General features: G+C 41.3%; 1 protein-coding gene across 1 annotated transcript in view; it reads left to right on the top strand.

The window, feature by feature from the left end:
• The window catches only part of herc2 (HECT and RLD domain containing E3 ubiquitin protein ligase 2), a 92,402-nt gene that overhangs the window by 25,862 nt on the left and 43,543 nt on the right, over positions 1–22,997 (top strand). Inside the window, 31 exon segments of the mRNA XM_079684224.1 lie at positions 120–275; positions 739–924; positions 1,319–1,495; positions 2,185–2,288; positions 3,817–3,967; positions 4,339–4,553; positions 5,219–5,351; positions 5,444–5,571; positions 6,540–6,735; positions 8,057–8,190; positions 8,887–9,063; positions 9,148–9,284; positions 9,437–9,588; positions 10,250–10,441; positions 10,542–10,729; positions 10,841–11,033; positions 11,292–11,474; positions 11,857–12,041; positions 12,633–12,667; positions 12,669–12,757; positions 12,840–13,036; positions 13,588–13,818; positions 14,481–14,619; positions 15,153–15,299; positions 16,235–16,377; positions 17,098–17,365; positions 17,977–18,119; positions 19,171–19,269; positions 19,354–19,522; positions 22,491–22,616; positions 22,720–22,828. Of these exon segments, the coding sequence (XP_079540350.1) occupies positions 120–275; positions 739–924; positions 1,319–1,495; positions 2,185–2,288; positions 3,817–3,967; positions 4,339–4,553; positions 5,219–5,351; positions 5,444–5,571; positions 6,540–6,735; positions 8,057–8,190; positions 8,887–9,063; positions 9,148–9,284; positions 9,437–9,588; positions 10,250–10,441; positions 10,542–10,729; positions 10,841–11,033; positions 11,292–11,474; positions 11,857–12,041; positions 12,633–12,667; positions 12,669–12,757; positions 12,840–13,036; positions 13,588–13,818; positions 14,481–14,619; positions 15,153–15,299; positions 16,235–16,377; positions 17,098–17,365; positions 17,977–18,119; positions 19,171–19,269; positions 19,354–19,522; positions 22,491–22,616; positions 22,720–22,828 (4,882 nt within the window).

Below are 22,997 nucleotides of genomic sequence, written 5' to 3'. Positions count from 1 at the left end.
CAGTCAATTCAAGTACAATGGCCTGGACTCACTGTACAGCTCAGTGAGTTTAATGCACGGCTATGAAGTTTGAAAATAAGCTCTTAAAGTGTTTCATCTCTGTTGTTGTTTTTCTGCAGATCCTGAGCTTCTGGGTGTTGGTTCCTTGTTGAAGAAGTACATTGCGCTGCTGTGTACTCACATCGGAGACATCCTCCCCGTGGCCACCAGTATCGCCTCCACAGGACGCCGCCACTTTGCTGAAGTCTCTCGAGTTATTGAAGGAGATCTAACCGGTAACCATTTCAATTCATATCAGTGGGGCTTTAATGGGATCAAATCAAAATGTATTATTAGAGAGAGAGATTCCGCTCACTTCCTCCGAATGTAATAATTATGTTGGTTGATGTTTGTGGAAGCGCCAGTGAATGAGCCCCATTAACTGAGTTTTAAACATCACTTTAAGTGGAAGATCCCCATAAGCCTCGCCCACTCGATCGGATCGGCGATCAGTATCGGCCCCAAAATTGGCGATCGGAGCATCCCTAAACATTACACAACATTATACACCAACATAGGTATTGCCATGTGATAAAAGCATGTGACTGAAGTGATGGTGATGTTGAACGGAAGCTAGGTGATGGAAATTAGTTTACAAGGAAGACAGATGTGAATAAATGGGTTTTGAGTTGGCAGGAATGAGTCCTAAAACTTGAAATGGGTCAGCATGTAATCACTAACGGGTGTTTCCTCTGACAGGCGTGCTGCTGCCTGAGCTGGTGGTGTCCATCGTGCTGCTCCTCACCATCGATGCCGGTCTGATGCAGGAGACCGGATCCATCCCTCTGCTGGCTGGACTCCTGGAGCACCTCGACCGCTTCAACCACCTCGCCCCGGGGCACGAGAGGGACGACAACGAGGACCTGGCGTGGCCCGGCATTATGGGTATAATATGAATTATGTTAATGTCCATTAGCCCGTATTTTTAGCGGTATTTGAACTGGAAAATCTGTTGAAGGCCGACACATTTTAACTATGACGTCAAGTTTAAATAGTTCCTGCTGCGCACAATTTCCAGTGTATTGAAAAATAGACTGTTAATGTTATAAGCCAGACAGGCATACATGTATTTTGGTTTGTCTTCAAATAGGGTTTATTCAGTTTTTGTATTTTTATCAGAGGTCTAAATCTGAGGGAAGTTTCTTTGTGTTAAGAGTTAAATCATACTTTATTTATCCCGGAGAGAAATTGGGTTTTGTTTCTCCATGTATCCCTGAATGTGGTAATTCTGAGCTGCAGCTGGTGTAGAATGTAACTAGCTCTCTTTCTGCTGTGGCAGGATCCTTCTTCACAGGACAGAGCTCCAAAAACAACGAGGAGGTTTCCCTCATCCGTAAAGCCGACCTGGAGAACCACAACAAAGATGGAGGCTTCTGGACCGTCATCGAGGGAAAGGTGTACGACATCAAAGACTTCCAGGCGCAGTCCCAGTCGCTCGCAGGAAACAGTATCCTGGGTAAGGCTGAAATGATATTGTTCATATGTGTACGGAAGCCCAGACGAGCCAGAAACACATTTCTGTTCTTGGACTAGAGCAATATACAAATCTCAGTAGCTCAATATTTGTTAAAGGTTAAATATCTTTTTAAATACAATTTTGATTTAAGTATTGTAGAGCTGCAGAAATATCCCAGGCTGTAAATCATATTTTAAAGACTTTACAAAACCCACTTGTTTGGTAAAAATCCTCAAACCGTGATCATTCCATAAAAAGGAGAATTATGATCAGTCTCTTCAATATTGTGTCATAATCGCAATTGCAATATCAGTCAAAATAATCCAAATAAATTATTGTGCACCAGATTTTCCACGTGAAAATGTTCCCCCTCTTGTGTCCAAAATTAGTATTACAACAACAAACAACAAAAACTATTTTTTTATCCTGTTATTTACAAATAAAAAGAGTAAATTAGTAAAACCTTTGTGTCCTTGTTTCTAATTCATAAACGTATAGAGAAAAAAATATACTTATAAAATGCATCACAAGGTTGTTTTGTGGCCACTTGCCTTGAGCTTCCCTATAGTGACCTTATAAGTCAGAATAAACATAATTACCTTGAACTCAAGTTTAGAATAATATTGACTGACGCCACATTACATTTAAGTTTGCTCTCCGCCCTTGTAACAAGTCGCCTCCCCTCACAGCCCAGTTTGCAGGAGAGGACCCGGTGGTCGCCCTGGAGGCGGCGCTGCAGTTTGAAGACACCAGAGAGTCCATGCAGGCCTTCTGTGTGGGACAGCACATGGAGGTACAAGCCTTCCATACGCACACTTTCCGTCTAATGTCTACATTCATAATTGGTTTCTCTCAACACTTATTATTTCAGAAAATGTTTGCATGACATGTCACATAGTTGTTGAATATTTAGATGAATACCATTTGTTTTTGTATTTATTGATATAGGTGACTGTGCTTGGGTTGTGTTTCTGTTATAAGGTGCTATATTTGATTATTTTCAAAAAGTGATAGTCCCTTAATGCAGCCTTCAGTGGCAAAAACATACTTTGTTAAACTACGGTACGCTAGTTAGAAGCTGGAATCCTGCAGGTTTTTAACCATGTAACAATTATTTTGTTAATAACTGAGCTGTTAAAGCAAATACTATTGAATCATCAAGTCTGTAGTGGTCCTTGACAGATGCTATTAAGGTGGAAATAACTTGCCATGATGCTTTATTTTACTTAAAAAAACAAAAGAAAACTTAAAGATGTGCCTGCCTCCTCTGAGTACATTTTGTTACACAATAGAGAGGCGAAGTCCCGCCCATCTACTTCCGACCCATGGGACCTTATTTCAGAAAAATTATGTATTGAAGTCAATGCGGAGAGAAAGGTTATCTTTCGATCCCGTTTGAATTGTGCCACGAATTACAAACTGTTTAAATATTAGACTATGAAAAATACGCAACTAGAAAGACTACAAATCCCAGAATCCCGGTCCCGCATGCTGGCTCTTACGGTACCGACTGACTCCCCTTGTGTGTATGTACAGCTCTCAACATGCCCAGACTTGGAATGATTTTCACCTCTTTTAATACTTTCCGCCTCATTCTGAAAGAAAGAAGTGAAATGTGCCAATGTGACGGCCGTCTTGGTGTGTGGTGCGAGACGGGAGATGTAGTTCATTGAGCGGTTTCACACAAGAAATGTGTAACTTCACATTTTTACGACACATTTTGATTTGTTTGACTTGCAAAATTATCTTTTAAATTGACAAACATCATAAGTGTAATTCGTGGCACAATTCGAACGGGATCGAAAGATAATCTTTCTCTCTCCATTGACTTCAATACATACTTTTTCTGAAATAAGGTCCCATGGAGGTCCCCCGGAAAGGGAGGGACTTCGCCTCTCTATTTGAATTGATTATAGAATACATTAGCAACCCGAGGAAGGGCACTGGCTGTTGAAACAAATGTTCATAGTGGCCAAATGGCGGTACTACAACTACCATTTGACTTCATTGGGCCTTAAGGACTTTTTCCCCTTGACTTGCATTCGAGAAGAGACATCTGCTAATCAGCGTACAATTGTTTTTTTGCAAAATCATCTACCCAGTACAAATACTTATATAGCCCATTTTTTGACTCACTGAGCAACTTTCTTGAATGAACGAGGCCTTGCTATTGATGCTGGACGCAGTTTTCTTTATACATCCATGAACACGTGTCAGAACTAATATATCCTTGCAGACTAAATAGCGAAGGAACTTGTTGCATTGTACAAACGGCCGCTGTATTTCCAGTGTTTGAGATTCTGATGTGTTATCGTCTGCAGCCTAACCAGGAGACGGTCACCACCCCGGACCTCAGCAGCCTCTCCTCCCCCCTCATCGACACCGAGAGGAACCTGGGTCTGCTGCTTGGCCTCCACGCCTCCTACCTGGCCAAGAGCACCCCCCTGTCCCCCATGGAGATCGAATGTGCCAGTACGTCAAATGATTTTAAAGCTCAATATTATTTGTTTTAGAAAATCGACAATCTGTGTGTAAATGTCAAAATCCATTTATTAGTCCTGAAGAGGGAAAATGTACAGCGTTACAGCAACAGCGATAATGCAGATAAAAGGCAATACAAAAATATGATTACATATTTAATATAGAGACAAGCATGTGTAACTAAGCATGAAATCTGCTTTCCTACTTAATTACTCGACTAGTTATGTACATTAACATTCACTCACAGATTGTTCACACATAAAATGTCAAGAACAAATCTTTCTCCACCCAACTTAGTCTGAAAATGAAGATCTCAAACTCTGCATTTTAATTTAAACATCCACTTTTCTCCCTCTGCACAGAATGGCTCCAGTCGTCCATATTCTCGGGGGGGCTGCAGACGAGTCAGATCCACTACAACTACAACGAGGAGAAGGATGAGGACCACTGCAGCTCCCTGGGGACGACCACCCCGGACAAAGCCAAGATGTACTCCCGCAGAATCACCCTGAGTGACCACGCTCAGCCCTTCCTGCAGGCCATCGCTGACAACAACACTCAGGACCACACTGTCAAGGTACAGCCTCAACAACAGCTGCTACGTTTACATGCAATACCACCAAATCCTGATAAACAGCCAATTCTGGTATGATTTTCAGAATTAGGTTTCATTCTGTGACATTTCAAGATTTAAACATATGTGATATGCAAATAATATTCAGATTTAATGAGCATTCTCTAGAGATTTATTCAGCACATAAAGAATTTGCAGTTAAAAATGTTATGCCTTTTTTACTTGCATGATAATGTCCAGCTTTATGCGTTGAACACAACATAATTAGAGATGAATGCCACAACAGGTTTAAGCTTTTAAACATCATCAAAGGCGTGGATTTAAAACAGGTTTCTACTTTTCAACTAGGGCTGTCAAAGTTAACAGTTTTTTATATAATTCTGGCAACCTTAACTCCTTATTAATATGTTTTGTTCTCTAAGTTTTTATTAATTTATTTTCATACATAATTAAATAGTTTCCGCCAATAATCAATTTTTTACAATAAAACATTTTTAAATAAAATGTTTTAATAAAGACACAACAGGAATCGCTCAATATATCTTTTTTAAATAATGCTAATTGATCACATTACCAAGTTCGACCAAAAGTGCTTCCCGTCGTTTTAGCCCGGATGCCGGAACAGCAGTTTGTCCGAAAATTGTGCCTAATTAATTTTCCCATTGTAGGACTTCCTATGCCAAATAGAGCGTTGCTGTAAGCAGTACCATCTCATCACCCCCATCACCTTCCCCCCTGAGCACCCTGTGGAGGAGGTGGGCCGCCTGCTGCTCTGCTGCCTGCTCAAACACCAAGACCTCGGTACGCTCAAACAAAAATTTGGGATTGTAAAAATTAAACGTTTTACACTTTTTTTATGCATGAATTGAATGTGTTATCTCCTCCTGTCTCAGGTCACATTGCTCTCTCACTCGTCAGTCAGTGTGCCTTGAGAGTGGACCAGGGGAAGCAGAGGTCCCTCCCCAAATCTGTGATCCATGTCTGCCGCATGGTCTACCAGGCAAAGTGCTCCTTAATCAAGGTAGGAATAATGCTTATACTATACCGAGAGATATCATGACAACAAAACACAATACCTTTTAAAATAGCCGCAGGAATGAGACCTTAATCCTGACAGTATTTCAGCACTTCCTGTTCCCACGTCTGGAAGTCAATGGTTTACTGAATGTGTTTTTGGTTGTTATCCTGAAATAAGTCAGTAAATACCCCACTGGTGAACTTAGAAACCGCAGTTACTAACAAGTGTCTAAATGAGACAACTAAATGTCATCACGCTCAACGTTAGCCACCTTTAGCTTAGCGGTGGTGACGTGAAGTCATGTGACCGTGCTGTACTGTAGTTCCTTTATAGCCCAACGTTAGCCTCCTTTAGCTTAGCGGTGGTGACGTGAAGTCATGTGACCGTGCTGTAGTTCCTTTATAGCCCAACGTTAGCCTCCTTTAGCTTAGCGGTGGTGACGTGAAGTCATGTGACCGTGCTGTAGTTCCTTTATAGCCCAACGTTAGCCTCCTTTAGCTTAGCGGTGGTGACGTGAAGTCATGTGACCGTGCTGTAGTTCCTTTATAGCCCAACGTTAGCCTCCTTTAGCTTAGCGGTGGTGACGTGAAGTCATGTGACCGTGCTGTAGTTCCTTTATAGCCTAATGTTAGCTTTTTACTTAAAAAATGATAAAGTGCTGGGTCGGAGGGTTTCTTTATTTATTTATTTTATCCTTAGTTTTGTCTTCTTGTCTGATTGTTATTATTTTGTATGTTATTTCTGTATTTTTCGTGATTCGTTGTATTGGTTATAATTGTACATTGTATTTTTCTAAATTTGTATAAATATTTTTTTTTTATCAAAATCATAAAGTGCTGAAAAAGTTTAATGGTAAAATCCTATTGGCAATTTTTTTGAGGGAACCTGGGAGATGCAAAATATGTAATCACTGCACCTCTCAGTAGACACAAAGAGAAATTGAGTTTTTACGTTTTTTTTCTTTATTTCAGACCCATCAGGAACAAGGTCGCTCCTATAAGGAGGTGTGCGCCCCCGTCATCGAGCGCCTTCGCTTCCTGTTCAACGAGCTGCGTCCGGCCGTCAGTAAAGACCTGTCCATCGTCTCCAAACTGAAGCTGCTGAGCTCGCAGCCGCGCTGGAGGAGGATCACCCAGAAACTCATCCGGGACCGCAGGAAAAAGAGAGGTGGGCTATTTGCAGAAAGAGACCATAGTGATAGATATTATTTTTATAAAATCAAACCATTTTATTATTTTATACTTTTATATACAATAGTTTGATTATTTTGTGTTGTCTTTACTTAAGTTTTTTTTACGTTTACCCCATATATTGTTGCTTTGCATAATAAAAAAATAAATAATGGTATAATTAACTTTAAATTCAATACTTTGACATAAACCTTAATAACGCTTTAACGCAACATTTTTTTAACGCCACTAATTATTTTAACGTGCGATTAACGCATGTGTATTTGTCCTCGGCCCGCCCCGTAGTGACAGAGAACAAAGGCTTGACGTTGTTGTTGTTGTTAGTTGGATGGTGGGAGATTCTAGCGAGAGATATGGATACAAGAAAAGGTGTTTTAAACAAACGGCAGACCATGCTTGAAAGTTTGCCGGGGAGACGCCTGGACAACAACAGCGATAGCTAAATGGGGGGCTAAAGCTTAACATTGTGGAGGACGAGGGGCTGCGTTAGATCATTCGGATCACATCCAACGTGTCGACTGCACATCACAGCGCATTATTTTGACCCCTGTGGGAACTTCAGTCTCATGCTTTGACTGTTATGAAGACAGAGGAGCGGAATTTCGCCAACAACTGTAAACAGGCTTGTCTGTTTGAGCAACTGAATCATTTAGAGCGAGAGAGAGGGAGCGAGAGAGAGGGAGCGAGAGAGAGCGAGAGAGAGAGAGGGAGAGGGAGAGAGGGAGAGGGAGAGGGAGAGAGAGAGAGAGAGAGAGAGAGAGAGAGAGAGAGAGAGAGACACACACACACACACACACGTGTTGAAATGTAATTGTATCGCTGTATATATATATCATCAATAATATGTAAACATTTGAAATGTATGTTAATGTTGTTAATTATTTTGTATTGTGATGCTTTGGCAACATTGTTTAATTTAACTTTCATGCCAATAAAGCCCCTTTGAATTTAATTTAATTTAATTTAATTGAGAGAGAGGTTCCAGGTTGTTGTATTAAAAATATTCAGGAGAATATTTGTCATTGTTCAAATGATAATAAACAAACATTTGCATAAAGCATATTTGTCCTCTCAAATGTTGATAAGAGTATTACAAACTTGAAAAAATATCCCTCTTAGGAACATTTAGATCGACTGACAGCCCTAGTTTTTATATACCATTTATACATCTTAAAAAGTAGGAGGACTGAGACAGCAAAAGAGCACTATGTGGAGTGTACTGTTGAAAAGTGCTGAATAAAATAAATCATAATAATTATTACTTTTATTCCTAAATGTAAATGTTTTTAATTTTTCAGTGCCTAAAAAGTCAGAGTCTGCTGACATAGAAGAGCCAAAGCTGGAGAACGAAGGGACCAACGAAGAAGAACTGAACGTCCACATCAGCCCCACGCCTGCCGACAGGAAGTCACCCACCAGCAAAACAACCAAGGTTCTTTCATTAATGAGCGTTATGTATTGGAACAGTTTGCAAGTTAAAACATGTATAAGTTCGCTACAAACATCTTTAGTCCATTTTTACTTCAGGATCTAAAACTGAGACATGTAGACTGGTATTGAGTCATATCCAGTTTATCTCCTGTCAGATAATGAGAATAACCGATAACCTTATTGCCTGGGACACACAGTGGGTGCCTTTCAATTCACCTGTTTTTTTTTTTGTACATTTATTTTTATATGAATGCACATTTATGACATGACGGACATTCTGCCAAAAAGTTTGAAAGTTGGCTTTCGGTGGAATAATTGGTGTTTTGATAAAAGCATCTATTTACCTTTCACTAAAGCTTTGGCTTAGCCTTAGAGATGGAAAATATTCAACTCAACGCACATCTGATGTAACCTTCCTCACATTGAAACATAAAAACTAACACAAATATATATTTTTCCACCTTTTAATCATCTTGTTGAGCCCTGTTGTTTTGCAGAGATATAATGTGTGATCATTACTACTGCTTATCTCCATTGTCCTAAGAAGCACATAATAGAGTATGGATGGAAACAAGCCATTCATTCTCATTGTTGGCTAATATAACAATTTCTCCCCGGGTGAAGTCCAAGCCCAAGAATATATTAGCTTTGCAGCCATCACATGGTTCATATTCCTGTATCATTTTTTACTTTACAGCAGGACAAGTGGCACCCGCTGCTCACCACTGTGGCCAACGCGCAGAAGTACCGGTGGCTGAAGCACAGCGTCCAGGGCATCTTCTCTCAGTCCAGCCTCATGGCCACCATCGTGGAGTTTGCACTAAAAGAGGAGCCGCTGGACGTGGAGAAGATGAGGAAGTGTCTCCTCAAACAGGTGATTGTTAACCACGAGTTGTTATAAAGTAGACAACATGTTCGATGTATATCATTGAAATGTGTTAACTCTGTTTTGTTGCAGCTGGAGAGGGCGGAGGTGAGGCTGGAGGGCATCGACACCATGCTGAAGTTAGCCTCCAGAGACTTCCTGCTGCCCTCCGTGCAGTACGCCATGTTCTGCGGCTGGCAGAGGGTCATACCAGAGGGGACCAACATCGGGTAATAATACTGCTTTTGACAAAGTCCTGGTTTTGGACAGTGTAAAAAAAACAGGACGTTTGACAGATATAGATCCGTAGAGAAGGTGGAATAACACCAAGAACAGATCGTTGTAATTATTAAGCCATCTAACGTTTCCCTCTCCTCTTCAGAGAGCCGCTGTCTGACTGCCTGAAGGACGTGGATCTGATCCCCCCCTTCAACCGCATGCTTCTTGAGGTCACCTTCGGAAAGCTGTATTCCTGGGCCATCCACAACGTCCGCAACGTCCTGCTGGAGGCCGGCGGCCGCTTCAAAGAGCTCGGTGAGTGGCAGCATCTTCAAGGTAAAAAAAGTGTGTGTGTGATTGCGTGTGTGTGTGATTACGTGTGTGTGAGATTGCGTGTGTGTGAGATTGCGTGTGTGTGAGATTGCGTGTGTGTGAGATTGCGTGTGTGTGAGATTGCGTGTGTGTGAGATTGCGTGTGTGCGTGTGTGTGAGATTGCGTGTGTGTGAGATTGCGTGTGTGTGATTGCGTGTGTGTGAGATTGCGTGTGTGTGTGAGATTGCGTGTGTGTGAGATTGCGTGTGTGTGAGATTGCGTGTGTGTGTGATTGCGTGTGTGTGTGATTGCGTGTGTGTGAGATTGCGTGTGTGTGAGATTGCGTGTGTGTGTGATTGCGTGTGTGTGTGATTGCGTGTGTGTGAGATTGCGTGTGTGTGAGATTGCGTGTGTGTGAGATTGCGTGTGTGTGTGATTGCGTGTGTGTGTGATTGCGTGTGTGTGAGATTGCGTGTGTGTGTGATTGCGTGTGTGTGAGATTGCGTGTGTGTGTGATTGCACTACAATAAAGTTAGAAAGGCTTGAATTGAATTAAATGTAAAGCCTTGCCTTTCATCTCATGAAGCTACACTGCTGCTTGTATATTCATCAGATTATTCCCAGCTGTTCTCTAACCTGTTGTTCTCCTGTGTTTGTTCCCAGGAGTGCAGCCTGTCCCCCTGCAGACCATCACCAACGAGAACCCGGCAGGCCCGAGTCTCGGCACCATTCCTCAGGCCCGCTTCCTCCTGGCTATGATCCACATGCTGTCCCTGAAACACGGCTCCAACAGCCTCAGCCTCTTACTCAACTCTGGCCTACTGGCCCTCACACAGAGCATACTCCGGCTCATAGGTGGGTAGAAATACATCCACAGAGTAGAGAGGAGCCGTGCTGATGTATTTGTGTAGGTCCTGATGCATGTGTGTGATGCCTCTTGTTGTCCTGTCTGCAGGGCCCAGCACAGACAGCAGTGAGGAGGATCTGAGTGTTTGTGCTCACGGAGGATCAGCCACAGTCTTGGAGGAGTCCAGGAAGGAGACGGCCCCGACCCCCCTCCCTGCCTCGGGCCCTGAGCTGGCTGCCATGATGAAGATTGGCACCAGGGTCATGAGGGGGGTGGACTGGAAATGGGGAGATCAGGTAGCTGAATTGGTTTTACATAAAGCTGGGCAGTGTACCAACATTTCGGTGTCTGAAGCTATAAAGTAAACTGACTCAAACACTCAGTGTTTAACCCTCTGCTGTTTTCAGGACGGTCCGGCTCCAGGTCTGGGTCGGGTCATCGGGGAGCTCGGAGAGGACGGCTGGATCCGAGTCCAGTGGGACACGAGCAGCACCAACTCCTACAGGATGGGCAAAGAGGGCAAATACGACCTGAAGCTGGCAGAGCCCCCCCCAGCGGCTCAGCCCCCGACGGAGGACTCGGACACAGAGGACGACACAGGTCAGCTAACATGATCCTCTGTCATCACCGCCGATACAGGCAACAGGGAACATAGTGACATCTCGCTAACCAATCAGAGCAGACTGGGCTCTGGTTTCAGACAGAGGGTGAAAAAGAGTTTTCTCAAAGATATATTTCGGGATGTGTGCTCATTCAAAGTTAGTCTGATGAAGGCCTGAAATACTTCATATACTTGTTTCCCCACAGAATGGGAATAAATTATTAGTATTATTAAAAAAACGACATTTCTCTCTACAGAAGTTGAGTTGATTGAGAAGAGCAGCCACCCGACGGCCATGATGCTGAACAGCACGGTGAACCTGCTGAAGACCCTCTCTCTGACGGCTGGGATCCATGCCGAGGTTCTGCAGAACGACGCCACGCGGACCCTCTGTGGGCTGCTCCGTATGCTGGTGGAGAGCGGAGCCAACGACAAGTCAGGTAACTGAACCGACATGTTCATAAACAGCATTTTTATTTTTGTAATTTGTTCTGAATTTTTCATTCAGAACAAAGAAACATTGGCGGTACACTGCATAAACAAATCACTCTCCCCCGTGGCCCTGGCATTGACATTAAAAGACATGGCATGGAATAAGTAAAATAATAATAATCACAAAATAGAAAATTAGGTAGATCAGCAATGGAAAATTAAAAGTGTGCAATTCTTGGTAAACATTCAAATTAAATAGAGTCTCTGTCGGCCTTCACGTGTGTCCAGAGACGCTCCCAAGGATCGTCAACAAGAGCTTTTTTGTCTTTATAAATGACCTGTGTCGCGCCGCACGGTCAATTAGATGTAAAAATCTCTCTCTGCTCTCAGGATGCCACTCCCACAGGCTGGTGTCCCGGGAGCAGCACCGCAGCTGGTCCACGCTGGGCTTCATCCGCAGCATCGCTCTGATGCCCCAGATGTGCAGCACGCTCAGCACCTCTGCATGGATCGGCCTGCTCATCCGCATCGTGGAGGGACACCAGTCCTTCAACGGCGTCACTCTGCAGAGACAGGTGGGAACACTACCACGAGTCAGATGGGCTGCTCCTTTGTTTCTTCAATGTATTCTCCAGATGGATCCTCAGACGTCATTCAGGACGGTAGAAAAGTAGAGTAGCGCCCGGTAATAACATTAGTTAATAGTAGGAAGTGTATATTAACTAACATAATTGTATTTATTTGAAAACACCGTAATGCTTTGTAAAATAGTGAATAATATTATTTAGAAAAATTATATATATATATATATATTTTTTAATTTAATTCAAATCCTATAATTTGAGCTGTGACTCAGGAAGTAGATAGATGTCTTCCATTCAAATTGTAAAAGCACTTTAAGGGGTCCCAAAGACTGGAAACGTGCTATATATATATATTAATATCATTATTATTTTTTCCTTGATTCTATTTTATTAATTATTTATTTTAGATTTTATTGATCTGCGTGAATATTTGCTGTACTGTTTTTTTCACCATTTACAGCTAAATGATACAGCTGTAGGCTTGGAAGTAAAGGCAAAAAACACAATTATTAGTCAAGTTATTTGTTATTTGCCAAACAGGAAACCACCTTTGTGACGGTGCTACTTGTCTTGTGTTTCCAGATCTTGGCGCTACGTCTCCTGGCGGCAGTGTTGCCCCCATGACATGAAGTTCCTGGTGGAGAAACTGTTCAACTTCTTAGGAAGCCTCCTGAGCACCTGCTCCTCAGACCTGCCGCTCCTCAGAGGTAAGGCCTTAAAGATACCCGTCAACCCAAATCTGCTGTTGTTTATCTTGGATTGTTTTATATTGCTGCTTCCTCTCCTCAGAGGGTTCCCTGCGAAGGAGGAAGTCCCGCCCCCAGGCGTCTCTGACAGCCACTCACAGCAGCACGCTGGCGGAGGAGATCGTTTCTGTCCTCAGAGCGCTGCACTACCTCGGCCAGTGGAACGGCATGATCAACGACTACATCAACGCCCAGCTGACCTCCATCGGAGACGTCATCGCAGGCTGCCAGTCTGAAGCTGTAAGCTCAGTGTTATGGATAGAGTGGTCAGCATGATAGCCCTTCTTGTTCCCTTATCTGGAAGTCAATGGTTTTTTGAATGTGTTCTGGTTGTTAGCCGGAAATAAGCTCTGTGGTTAACACAAGCTAAAGTGAATTGTGTCCAACAGATACAAGTTGTCAGTAATGCCCCTCTGGTGAATTTAAAAACGGTTTTGTCTAAATGAGACGACTAAATGTCATCACACCCAACATTATCCTCCTTTAGCTCAGCGGTGGTGACGTGAAGTCATGTGACCGTGCTGTAGTTCATTTATAGGCTAATGTTAGCATTTTACTTTGAAAAATCACAAAGGGTTGTTAATATGTGGAGATTATCCTGCTGAACTAAACGTGAAAGTATCATAAGGGTTTATTTGACAATAATCAATCAACAATAAAGATTTTGTAGAGGGAACCAGGGAGATGGTGCTTTCAGGGTCGGACTACAAAATAAGTCATCACTGCATTACTCTATTGAGTGTTCAAATTGTTCTTCAAATCCATGAAAGTTAACATCCTCTCTGTTCCAGTGTTTCCTGGAGGAGTTCTTCCCTGATCCTGACGGTCCTCGTGTCGGCTGTCTGATGGCGGTGATGGCGGTCATCGGAGGGATCGACGGGCGCCTCCGGCTCGGAGGACAGGTGGTCCACGAGGAGTACGGAGAGGGAACGGTCACTCGCATCACCCCAAAAGGACGCATCACCGTCCAGTTTTACGAGATGAGGACCTGCAGGGTGTGCCTGCTCAGCCATCTCAAACCGGTACGGCAGTGACTTCCTGCTCTACTTATACTATGAGTTAAAGTTCACCTATTATGCAAAATCCAGGTTTTCCTGTCTCTTCTACATCAACATGTGTCCCCTCTTCTTCATGTCTCTTCTACATCAACATGTGTCCCCTCTTCTTCATGTCTCTTCTACATCAACATGTGTCCCCTCTGTGGAAAGAGATTCTGAAAGTTTCAGGAACAAAGATTCTCTCTCTTTGTCCTGATCCATTTATATAAAAACCTGTCTGAAATGAGCTGATCAGATTTTGGGCACTTTATGATGTCATAACGGTGTGTTGGCTTGTGTAACCATTAGCCAATCAGCAACCAAGGTAACCCCCCCCCCCCACCTTATCACCTGAATCTCCTCCTAGAGCACCATTGAGTTCTTTTTAACCAAATCTCTCTCAGAGGGGCGTGGGGAGGGGCTCCTTATTTTCATCTAAAGTAACAGACAGAGCATCAGCACTTTGGAAACAGGGCTGAAACAGAGGGGATTATGGGATGCTGCAATGATCTGTTTGGTGTTTCAGCCAATCAGAGACATGTTTGTATATATCTGATACCTGCAATATATTGATGAAAAACAGTATAATAGGGGAACTTTAAATAAGACCAATAATTAACTGATTTAATGTTGTGGTGTTTCCTCAGCTGCCTGCAGTCTGCTTCAGTGTGCAGAACCTGCCCTTCACGGAGCCCATGCTGGCAGTCTGGGCTCAGCTGGTCAGCCTGGCAGGAAGCAAGCTGGAGAAACAACGCATGAAGAAGTCGCTGAGCCGCGGCCTCACAGGTACAGAAACCTCAGACACACCTTATGATCCCACATGTGACTCATAAATATCATATTAAATAATTAACTCTTTCACTTTTTACAGGAGAGTTTGAATTAAGGAGATATGGTGTATTTAATAGATTTTTCAATGTTTAAAATATTAATTTAAATGTTCACAATCCAATAAATAAATGTGTATTCACTCTAACTTTAAATGTATTGCTTGTGTTTTATTATTTTAAAGCTGTAAAATCACCAGAAGATGATTATTAAAAATTAGCTTAAATTCGAAACTACACTAAGAATGTTTTTTTTGTGTTTATTCACCCATTAACAATCAAATTTGAATGACAATTTACTTTATTATTTAATTCAGCAATCCAAAACATGCACACAAGGACCATTGCCGATCTCGATGAACCACAATTTGATAAATTACTAATCATGTGCCTGGTCTAATTCCCTGGCAATATGCATGACAGTTTGTTCTTGCTTTGATTTGGTGTTAAATGTGTACTCCAGTGTATTTATTCAGACTTGTTGTGTTCTAGCCGACCAGGTGGATGTCCACCTGCTGCGCTGCCAGCAGCTGAGGCTCTACATCCTAAAGGCCGGCCGGGCGCTGCTCTCTCATCAGGACAAACTCCGACAGATCCTCTCGCAGCCCGCCGTGCTGGACATCGGCCCGAACCCCAGCGGTGAGAGCAACAGTCTGTATGGGAAAGTGATGCTGTTCAGTAGGGCTGCTCGATTATGGCAAAAATGATAATCACGATTATTTTGGTCAATAATTGATATCACGATTATTAAAAACGATTATCCATTTACTTTGAAAACATCCATTTATAAAAAAAAAAATGTGAACAGTATGTTTTTAACAGTTGATTACCCTGAACTTTAAGTATAATTCAACTAAAAAACCAATAAAAAAAAAAAAAGAAGTTTTATTTTGATTACGTTTTTTTCGTAATCGTTGCAAGACAAAGTCGCAATCGAGATTAAAATACGATTAATTGAACAGCCCTACTGTTTAGCTCTGTATTAAACTGCAAACATCTTGGGTGTTTTAGATTCTCTGCCATTACTAAGAAAGTGTTTCAGTAATTGGAAATTGTGTTTGAAACTTGCAAATATACAGTATAAGAAATTATTATTTGGCCCAACAGGAAAACAGCTCAGTCACATTATAAGGAAATAAATATTTTAAAAAAACGTTATTTAAGTGGCTGAATATCACTTTCACTCCAAAAAATACATTATTTAATCACTTACGTACTTCCTTGTTGTTACTTGTTCTTAAAGTACCTTGATTGTGTTTCTATTGATATTGTTTTTTCCCCAATTTTGAGCTCAGCGTAGTTTTAAGAGAAACTGGTTATCCCCATCCAAAGCACTAAAAAATATAAGGACAAGGAATATAATATAAAACCTTTTATTGAAGTATCGCTTACAAATATAATAGCCATTCCTTCTCTTGTTATTATTTTGCTTAAGAAAGTTTACTGCCTCCTGTTTGATTAACAAATCTGCTTAGCTTGCAAACCTTGAGGGTTTTCTTGTGACCATATTTGAGTGGAGTGTTATTTTGGGTTTTTTAGTTTCTAACGATACCTCTGTGTTTTCCTGTCTGCAGAGGACCCCGTGGTGTTGTCCCCTGATGTGGGGGATCTGTCCCCCGAGGGGCCGCTGCCTCCCATGATCCTCCTGCAGCAGCTGCTGTCCGCTGCCACTCAGCCCTCCCCCATCAAAGCCATCTTCGACAGGCAAGAGATGGAGGTGAGTCAAAGGGCCTCAGTCAGGTCGCCTCCACTTTAATACAAGACCCATAACTTTAGCTTAGCGTGGACACTACTCTCCCGTTTTAGAAACCATGAATCAAAGACCGTTGAGTTGAGTGTGTCCTTTCCCGATTTGTTACTACTTTCGAATCACGTTTTTTCATGAGAAAACATATGGCATCAGCTTCCATACGGGTTGTTCATTTAATAAATGAAAATTGGTTGCCTACCTTGTTGTCCATGCTGGCAGTTGCTGGCATTTTATAACGGTACTACTTCCTATATGCCTGTGAGACATAGTTATTAAAGCCAATTTTGCGACAACGTTTGGTCCAGTGGCGTTGTTTATAATTGTTTGTGGGTTATGGGAGGCGTGTGGCGTAGTGGAGTAGTGCGTTGGTGTTCGGATCAGGGGGGCACAGGTTCAAACCCCACTGCAGTCAGCATGTCGTTGTGTCCCTGAGACACTTCACCTCAAATTGCTCCTATGGGGATTGCCCACAGTACAAAGTCGCTTTGGATAAAAGCTTCTAACAAGTAACATGTAATGTAATTTTATTAGCTTAAGCACATTAGGTATGTCTATAATTGTGACTTAAATGAATATCTGATCATATTTAATAACCAATTCATGAATAAAACCAGGAAATTCCAAAGGGTTCACATGCCTTTTCTTGCCACTGAATTTGACCTGTGTTTGATCTGTGTCTCTCTGCAGGCTGCAGCTCTGGCGGTGTGTCAGTACCTGGCGGTGGAGTCGGCCCACCCCTCCTCCCCCCTGTTTGAGGAGAGCAGCTCCAGCGAGGCCACCACGCCGGTCACCGTGCAACACGTCCGCCCCCCCAAACAGAAGAAGCAGAAGACCTCCCCCGTGCCTCCCTTACCGATAGTCCTCCAGCTCATGGAGATGGGCTTTGCACGCAAAAACATCGAGTATGCCTTAAAGTCTCTGTCGGGAACTACAGGAAGTGCCTCTGGCGTCCCAGGTAACATTTCATACACTACACAAAGTATGACTAAGCTTCACTCATAATGTTGACATTCATTTTCTCAATCCACATTCAAATACTGCACAGCTTTCTTCTATTTCATGTTTTTGAAACTGGTATATGCCCACAGCTACACTACAGATGAGTTAATGAGAAGCTAGTGAGCAACGCATCGAAGCTATGATAACTAATGAGCCAAAAAATGCATATTTTATTAGTCATTAATCAAACTTGTGGCATGTATCTAAATAAGAACGTTTTAAGCTTCATTCATAATGGTGACATTTCAACAACAAAATTGCAAAACAATAACAACAACAAAAAGAAATGTACGGCTTTTGCATGTCTATTTATTTAATACCAAAGTCAACATTGAAAAAAGTATTCATGTTAACATGTTTTTATCTAACCAAGTATTCTACTTAATTCCATATTTAACGGCGTTAAGTTCTCCTAAACAAAATTGTAACTGCATTTAAACACCATCAATTACATTCATTTAAACATTTTTTTTTTTAGACATTTAAAGCATTATTTATAAAATAAAAGCGATATGTGTTCTGATGTTTGGGCTGTACCTGTGGAGAGTAATAAGGTGTTGCCCTCAGGTGTGGAGGCTCTGGTGGGCTGGCTGCTGGACCACCCTGAGGTGCCCCAGGTGGAGCTGTCGGACGCAGAAACCGTGTCGGACGAGTTCTCTGACGAGGAGGTGCTGGAGGAGCTGGAGGAGCCCGAGCCCGTCTTCACTGTGGTATTTACTTTTCCTTTATTTCTGCCAGAACTCCCTCAGTAATGGACTGATTTAAATCCTTCATCATCATCATTTGTATTTCTGTTGTACCTATATGTTCACTCCTTATTTGTATTATCATACATTTTACCACATGTGTCTATTAACCTGATAACATTTTATATTTTGCTGCAAGTACTTTTTAAAGTTCTTAACAAATAATCTGAGGGGAATTTCTTGTCGTTTGTTTTTAACTTGTGATTTTGTAAAGCACTTTGAGCTACATGTGTTGTATGAAAAGTGCTTTATCATGATATTGATGATTAATGTTTTATACCTTGCTTTATTCATTTTCCCATAATATACTCCATAGCATTAGCCGCTTTCACACCAAGTGCTTTGCCGTACTTATTTCCAGCACTTAGTTCCCCCGTGGAGCTAAAGAGCAGATCGCGTTCACACCAGAATAAGTTCCTGGGGGAAGATTAGGCAAATGAAGCCGCTGACGTCACTTCTTCTTCTTCTTCTGCTTTGGGTTTACTGGCAGGCCGCAAACAACTTCACGGCGTATACTGCCACCCGAAGTCCCCGGCCGGAAGTCCCTGGAGTTAGGGACTGGCTTCAGTAGAAGCTGCTGGGACTCCCAGGAGTTTCTACTGAAGCCTTCAGAGTACGCCGACACCTCCTCATCTCCACCGCTCCCATGTTTTTTTTGTGTCTCTCTCCGTTGGTGCGCGGGGCTAATGCTAATAATGCTAATGCCATTAAATACAATGGCGTCTTCAAAGAGTTTTACGGGGCGTGGTTTGTAATTACACTACAAATGGGGTACAAGTTCTCATGAACTAAGTTCTCTTTTTGGTGTGAACGCAAAATCCCAGGAACTATCGGAACTAAACGGGAGAAGTAATCCGGTGTGAAAGCGCCTATTTTTATTAGCTAGCATTGTTGTTTTTATTGTTAGCGATTTTATTTTGCATGCATTGTTTTACATGTAGAAACTATTGTAAAAATAAGGTCAAACCAATTATTAAATATACCAATAAGTAAACTTCCCTTTGTGTACCTTCAGCCTCCAGGTGCACTGGTGACTGAGAGCCAGACGTTCAAGAAGCGATCAGATTTCCAAAGCAACGATGACTACGCCGTGTACGTGAGAGAGAATATTCAGGTAAGAGTGGCGGCTTATTCGAACATTTTTAAAAGCAACACATGAAAAGTGATTGAGTCTGACAGATGAGCTCCTCCTCTGCAGGTGGGGATGATGGTGAAGTGCTGCAGAACGTACGAGGAAGTGTACGATGGAGACGTGGGGAAAGTGATTAAGCTGGACAGAGACGGGCTTCATGATTTGAACGTGCAGTGTGACTGGCAACAGAAAGGAGGAACGTACTGGGTCAGATACATCCACATCGAGCTGCTGGGTGAGGACATTTGAACCTGATGTCATTTACGTATCCTCAGGTACAGGATTCAAATCTTAGAGGAGGAAAGGCACAAGATAGATTTCATTCTAACCATAACTTCCCCTACCAAGAGCAGCTGTGTAGCCTTATTGCTGCTCTTTGGGGATTATGTTAGTTTGAAAAGCAAGCATGAACCAGAGCTTTCTGTAGAAACATTGTCACTTTCTGGGGCTTTTTTCTTTTTAAAAACAAGCCTCGTCTAGAGCGTCCTTTAAATATTGTGTAGCTCTTATGGACTTTTATTTTGAAAAACATGCATCTTACTGAGCTTCCTGTAATGATACAGCTACTATATGAAGCTTTTGTTTTGAAAAACATGCATCTTACTGAGCTTCCTGTAATGATACAGCTACTATATGAAGCTTTTGTTTTGAAAAACATGCATCTTACTGAGCTTCCTGTAATGATACAGCTACTATATGAAGCTTTTGTTTTGAAAAACATGCATCTTACTGAGCTTCCTGTAATGATACAGCTACTATATGAAGCTTTTGTTTTGAAAAACATGCATCTTACTGAGCTTCCTGTAATGATACAGCTACTATATGAATATTTTGTTCTGAAAAATATGCATCTTACTGAGCTTCCTGTAATGATACAGCTACTATATGAAGCTTTTGTTTGGAAAAACATGCATCTTACTGAGCTTCCTGTAATGATACAGCTACGATATGAAGCTTTTGTTTGGAAAAACATGCATCTTACTGAGCTTCCTGTAATGATACAGCTACTATATGAAGCTTTTGTTTTGAAAAAACATGCATCTTATTGAGCTTCCTGTAATGATACAGCTACTATATGAAGCTTTTGTTTGGAAAAACATGCATCTTACTGAGCTTCCTGTAATGATACAGCTACTATATGAAGCTTTTGTTTGGAAAAACATGCATCTTACTGAGCTTCCTGTAATGATACAGCTACTATATGAAGCTTTTGTTTTGAAAAAACATGCATCTTACTGAGCTTCCTGTAATGATACAGCTACTATATGAAGCTTTTGTTTGGAAAAACATGCATCTTACTGAGCTTCCTGTAATGATACAGCTACTATATGAAGCTTTTGTTTTGAAAAAACATGCATCTTACTGAGCTTCCTGTAATGATACAGCTACTATATGAAGCTTTTGTTTGGAAAAACATGCATCTTACTGAGCTTCCTGTAATGATACAGCTACTATATGAAGCTTTTGTTTTGAAAAACATGCATCTTACTGAGCTTCCTGTAATGATACAGCTACTATATGAAGCTTTTGTTTTGAAAAACATGCATCTTACTGAGCTTCCTGTAATGATACGGCTACTATATGAAGCTTTTGTTTTGAAAAACATGCATCTTACTGAGCTTCCTGTAATGATACAGCTACTATATGAAGCTTTTGTTTTGAAAAACATGCATCTTATTGAGCTTCCTGTAATGATACAGCTACTATATGAAGCTTTTGTTTTGAAAAACATGCATCTTATTGAGCTTCCTGTAATGATACAGCTACTATATGAAGCTTTTGTTTTGAAAAACATGCATCTTACTGAGCTTCCTGTAATGATACAGCTACTATATGAAGCTTTTGTTTTGAAAAACATGCACCTTACTGAGCTTCCTGTAATGATACAGCTACTATGTGAAGCTTTTGTTTTGAAAAACATGCATCTTACTGAGCTTCCTGTAATGATACAGCTACTATATGAAGCTCTTGTTTTGAAAAACATGCATCTTACTGAGCTTCCTGTAATGATACAGCTACTATATGAAGCTTTTATTTTGAAAAATATGCATCTTACTGAGCTTCCTGTAATGATACAGCTACTATATGAAGCTTTTGTTTTGAAAAACATTCATCTTACTGAGCTTCCTGTAATGATACAGCTACTATATGAAGCTTTTGTTTTGAAAAACATGCATCTTACTGAGCTTCCTGTAATGATACAGCTACTATATGAAGCTTTTGTTTTGAAAAACATGCATCTTACTGAGCTTCCTGTAATGATACAGCTACTATATGAAGCTTTTGTTTTTGAAAAACATGCATCTTACTGAGCTTCCTGTAATGATACAGCTACTATATGAAGCTTTTGTTTTGAAAAACATGCATCTTACTGAGCTTCCTGTAATGATACAGCTACTATATGAAGCTTTTGTTTTGAAAAACATGCATCTTACTGAGCTTCCTGTAATGATACAGCTACTATGTGAAGCTTTTGTTTTGAAAAACATGCATCTTACTGAGCTTCCTGTAATGATGCAGCTACTATATGAAGCTTTTGTTTTGAAAAACATGCATCTTACTGAGCTTCCTGTAATGATACAGCTACTATATGAAGCTTTTGTTTTGAAAAATATGCATCTTACTGAGCTTCCTGTAATGATACAGCTACTATATGAAGCTTTTGTTTTGAAAAACATGCATCTTACTGAGCTTCCTGTAATGATACAGCTACTATATGAAGCTTTTATTTTGAAAAATATGCATCTTACTGAGCTTCCTGTAATCATACAGCTACTATAGGAAGCTTTTGTTTTGAAAAATATGCATCTTACTGAGCTTCCTGTAATCATACAGCTACTATATGAAGCTTTTGTTTTGAAAAACATTCATCTTACTGAGCTTCCTGTAATGATACAGCTACTATATGAAGCTTTTATTTTGAAAAACATGCATCTTACTGAGCTTCCTGTACGGTAAGCGTTACTTTCTGGGGATTTTATTTTGAAATATATTGCTAATGCGGAGTTACCTTAGGAAATAATAATTTTCTGAGGCATTTATTTTGAAACAAAAAGCAAAGCCAACAAGCGCAGATATGGCAAAAATGCAGTGACTACGTTTATTTATTTTCAGATAAGTTCTAAAAGAATGGCAAGAGAAGTTCAGAATTGTTATTCTTCCCATATTAACATGTTTTCGGACATTATTTGCTTTATTTCCAGGATTCCCACCACAAAGTTCTCCCTCCCACATAAAGATAGGTGACAAAGTGAGGGTGAAGCCCACCGTCACCACACCGAAGTACAAGTGGGGCTCCGTCACTCACAGGAGTGTTGGGGTTGTGAAAGGTAAGCAGCTCTTTGTGTCTTCTGTTCATAATCTGAACAAGCACATAATGAAGAGACAGAATCCATTGTTTCTGCGCTGACAGAGCTGGTTGGTTTGTTTCAGCGTTCAGTGCCAATGGGAAGGATGTGATCGTGGACTTCCCTCAGCAGTCCCACTGGACCGGCCTGCTGGCTGAGATGGAGCTGGTGCCCAGTGTTCACCCTGGAGTCAGGTTTGGACTTATATCATCCTTCTCTCAGCCAAATTAACTAGGTATCCCAAAAATGTAAAGTGGTTTAAAGACCTGTTTCATATTAAGCCAGACTGGACAAATATACTGAATTTTGACTCAGTAGTTAAGTTACTTTGATGCTTTTATTTTGAAAAACAAGCCTCATCTG

The sequence above is a fragment of the Notothenia rossii genome, assembly GCF_949606895.1.
Source record: "Notothenia rossii genome assembly, chromosome: 1".
Classification (NCBI taxonomy): Eukaryota; Metazoa; Chordata; class Actinopteri; order Perciformes; family Nototheniidae; genus Notothenia; species Notothenia rossii.
The sequence above is the reverse complement of the archived record's forward strand: the minus strand, read 5'-3'. Positions and strand labels throughout refer to the sequence as shown.